Source organism: Verticillium alfalfae, genomic scaffold, assembly GCF_000150825.1.
Source record: "Verticillium alfalfae VaMs.102 supercont1.3 genomic scaffold, whole genome shotgun sequence".
In the NCBI taxonomy this organism is placed as follows: domain Eukaryota; kingdom Fungi; phylum Ascomycota; class Sordariomycetes; order Glomerellales; family Plectosphaerellaceae; genus Verticillium; species Verticillium alfalfae.
In genome coordinates this window covers 1,960,140-1,961,602 of record NW_003315036.1, presented here as the reverse complement: position 1 = coordinate 1,961,602, position 1,463 = coordinate 1,960,140, and the positions used below count along the sequence as shown (strand labels likewise).

The window sequence follows — 1,463 nt, the reverse complement described above, 5'->3', positions numbered from 1 at the left end:
TCTCGCGCGCCCGCGACTCATCCTCACAGGGCGCGCGTGTCGGCCCCCGAGGCCTACTTCCTCGGCATCGCCGACCGCCTCGTCGAGATCCCCTTCCCCGAGGACAAGGACGTGCCGGGCCACAAGGAGGGCGAGAAGCCCCGCCGACGGCGCCAAGCAGACGCTCATGCTCGAGACGGCGCGGCGCGGCGTCCTCAGCGAGGCCGTGCGCGTCGCGACGGAGATCTGCGAGGGCGGGCCCGTCGCTGTGCGGGCGGCGCTGCAGGCTGTCGGCTGGGCGCGCGAGGAGGTCGAGAACAAGATGTACGAGCGCGTCGTCGCGACGGACGACAGGAACGAAGCACTCAAGGCGTTCCAAGAGAAGAGGAAGCCCGTTTTCCAGGGGCGGTAAACTCAGAACTGACGAGGGACACGAGGTTGTACATAGGGCCGTCCATGGCCAGATTTGGGTAGTCTAGCTATCACGATGATACAACATGAGGGTGTGAGCTGTGCTTGCACGATGACTTCAATTGCCACGCTGCATACGAAATGAATTAGTGGTTGCTTCAGGGACTGCAGCAGACACAAAAGACTGGTAGCAGGCAGATTCCAGGCCATTCGACGGTACCAAATGGTCTCAAGAAGGACGAGCATCAGGTCCGAGGTTGATCAGTTCGTGCGGTTTCATGCCCCATGGACAGCTAAATATACCAGTGAGACAGCCAGATGCCGAGCCAAACGTCCGATGTCGAATTGAAACCACCGCAAGGCCTATCCCCCGGGACATGACCAAAACAGGCCATCGAGGGTGCCACAAGCCCATTCCATACCTTTCTTCGCGTCTTGTTGCATTCGCCCCAGAGAAAGGAGAGACGGTTGTGCCAGCCACGAGATCACATGTCGTCATTCCTGCATCGAGGGCCCCAGCCCACACCAGTCATCATCACCGATGCTCGATCACCGAGCGGCTGGCCACCGCCCCGGCTGTTGTCCGGCCGGCGCGCGCCCCCAACGAGGTCTCGAACTCTGGCGAGATGTCCGCCATCCCTGAGTGGTCGGAGGATCTGGCCCGTCGGCAGCCGCAAACGTCATCATTGGAGGTAGAGGAGGCCAGCGAAAGAGGAATGGAGGGTGGCGTGCAGGTGAATCACGGCTTCACGTGCCTTCCTGTACTGGGCCTGTACTACCATGTAGGCACTGGAGCTCGGTCCCTCCCCGCTTCTCTGTCTGTCTCTGTCTGTCTCTGTCTCTGTCTCTGTGCACTGCAGCCGCCCCACAGAGCACAGGCGAACGACGAGCTCCAGATGACATCACTCGAGCTTCATCCCATCCCAACACCTATTTACAGCGCCGTCTGCTTCGCTGCTGAAACGTGCCTTTACCTTCCTCTCCTCATTCGCAACCTCATCAAAAAAAAATATAGAAAGACGCGCTATTACTTTCTTCGTCGCATCCCACATCTACTACCACACCTTTCCACG

General features: G+C 59.6%; 1 protein-coding gene across 1 annotated transcript in view; it reads left to right on the top strand.

Annotated features, from left to right (window-relative positions):
• Window positions 1-1,351, top strand: part of VDBG_03104 (mitochondrial methylglutaconyl-CoA hydratase) — a gene marked incomplete at both ends in the record, with an annotated part of 2,255 nt that extends 904 nt beyond the window's left edge. Inside the window, 3 exons of the mRNA XM_003006919.1 lie at window positions 52-387; window positions 596-1,172; window positions 1,331-1,351. Of these exons, the coding sequence (XP_003006965.1) occupies window positions 52-387; window positions 596-1,172; window positions 1,331-1,351 (934 nt within the window). The remainder of the gene's footprint in view (window positions 1-51; window positions 388-595; window positions 1,173-1,330) is intronic.
• Window positions 1,352-1,463: the final 112 nt, after the last annotated feature.